Here is a 1,511-nt window from a genome sequence, read left to right as displayed (position 1 = left end):
ATGGTTTCTTTACTTTTTATATCGATTTTACAGAACGGCAAATGTGTAGGAAACAAAAATACATGTAAAGTAACGACAAACACTCCCAGAGAAGTTTTAAACTGTTTTTTTTTTTATGTAAATACAGTATTTCAGAAAGTGGAATATATTTTATTATTATGGCTGGGTTCAATGACGAAAAATAACGAAAACAGTAAAATAAATTTAATCTTGACAGTTATTGCAAAGTTAGGATTGGTGAAGAAGGATAAGAGATGGAAAAACATGGCTTTTGAAGAAAAAAATGTATAGAAAGCGATTTACAAGTGTATTGCAATGTGACAGGTATATAAAATGTGGAAAAAAATCCCAAGAAATTCCATTTTATTCGTGACAGATATTCTGAAAGTCCGGATAGATACATACATGTCACGATTGGAACGCTTTTGATAACAAAATAACACAAAAAACTACAAGAACTTTTTTCTATTTTTGCACTTACCTCCGGGGGTAATGCCGCTGTGGCTGTTAAACTGGTTGTTGTTGCAGCCAGAGCGGCTGACGATGATGATGCCGATGTTATTGATGACGATAGTGGTAGTGTTGGTGAAACAGGAGTACTGGACAAAGCAGATACCAGGGTGCATGTGTTGGTAGCCATCATCTTGTTTATTGTTGAATATATTCTGGTTTCGAGTTCAATAATCGATCGCTACGACTTTGTTTCAAAGTGTAGGGAGTGGGTGTTTAGGTAGAAAAAGACTATTTTAGATAGAAATATATATTTTAGTGTTGTGTATGTTTAACGTTGTGTATTTGAATGTAGAGCTTGAAATTAGATTCTAAGAGATTGGCAAAATACTTAAACACAATTTATCTAGGAGACAAAAAAAGAGAGACATTAACTTAAAAAGAAAAACGGGGAAGGAGAAACAAAAGAAATTAAAATTTGAATTCTGTGTATTTCACATATGTTGATATATCAGAGGGAGAAAGAGAGATTCATGAAATGTGATTAAAAGTGAGCAGATACAGAAACATAAAACAACCCCCCAAAAACAAAAGAGAGAGAGAGAGAGAGAAGGAGAAAAATTAATGTCTTTGTTTTCGCTCCATGGAAGTAATTAGGTTTTTACTTACAGATCATGATGGGTTGTTTAGGGGAAAAGAAGAGAAATTGAAAGAATAAAGAAGAAAAAAATGTGGTGTGCGTTTCGTTTGTTTTTTCTTGGGTTAAGCCTTACTACAGATTCTAGAAGTAAAATCTTTGTCTGCCGTTGTTAGTGAGTGGAAAATATATTTGATGAATAAAAAACCAAGTCACTGCAACAAAATGGTCACCGGATAATCATGCTTCTGCGCATGTGCGCCACTGTCATTAACCGGATGTCAGGAATTTAAGAACAGTTTTGTCAGTGAATACTGTGTTAGAATAATAAATCGACTTTAATTTATTGATCACGAAAGGCAAAATTTGTCCCAACGTTATTTAGAATGAGAACATAAAAATCCGTTGCTAAATATCACAAGGC

General features: G+C 33.6%; 1 protein-coding gene across 1 annotated transcript in view; it reads right to left on the bottom strand.

Moving 5' to 3' along the window:
* LOC106869382 (cleavage stimulation factor subunit 3) overlaps nt 1-1,505 on the bottom strand; it is a 145,620-nt gene extending 144,115 nt beyond the window's left edge. The window contains exon 1 of the mRNA XM_052973227.1: nt 482-1,505. Within this exon, the coding sequence (XP_052829187.1) occupies nt 482-643 (162 nt within the window). The 5' untranslated portion in view covers nt 644-1,505. The remainder of the gene's footprint in view (nt 1-481) is intronic.
* Nucleotides 1,506-1,511: the final 6 nt, after the last annotated feature.

This window comes from Octopus bimaculoides, chromosome 15 (genome assembly GCF_001194135.2).
Source record: "Octopus bimaculoides isolate UCB-OBI-ISO-001 chromosome 15, ASM119413v2, whole genome shotgun sequence".
NCBI classification, from domain to species: domain Eukaryota; kingdom Metazoa; phylum Mollusca; class Cephalopoda; order Octopoda; family Octopodidae; genus Octopus; species Octopus bimaculoides.
Note: the sequence above shows the minus strand (reverse complement) of the source record. Positions and strands in the feature narration are given on the sequence as shown.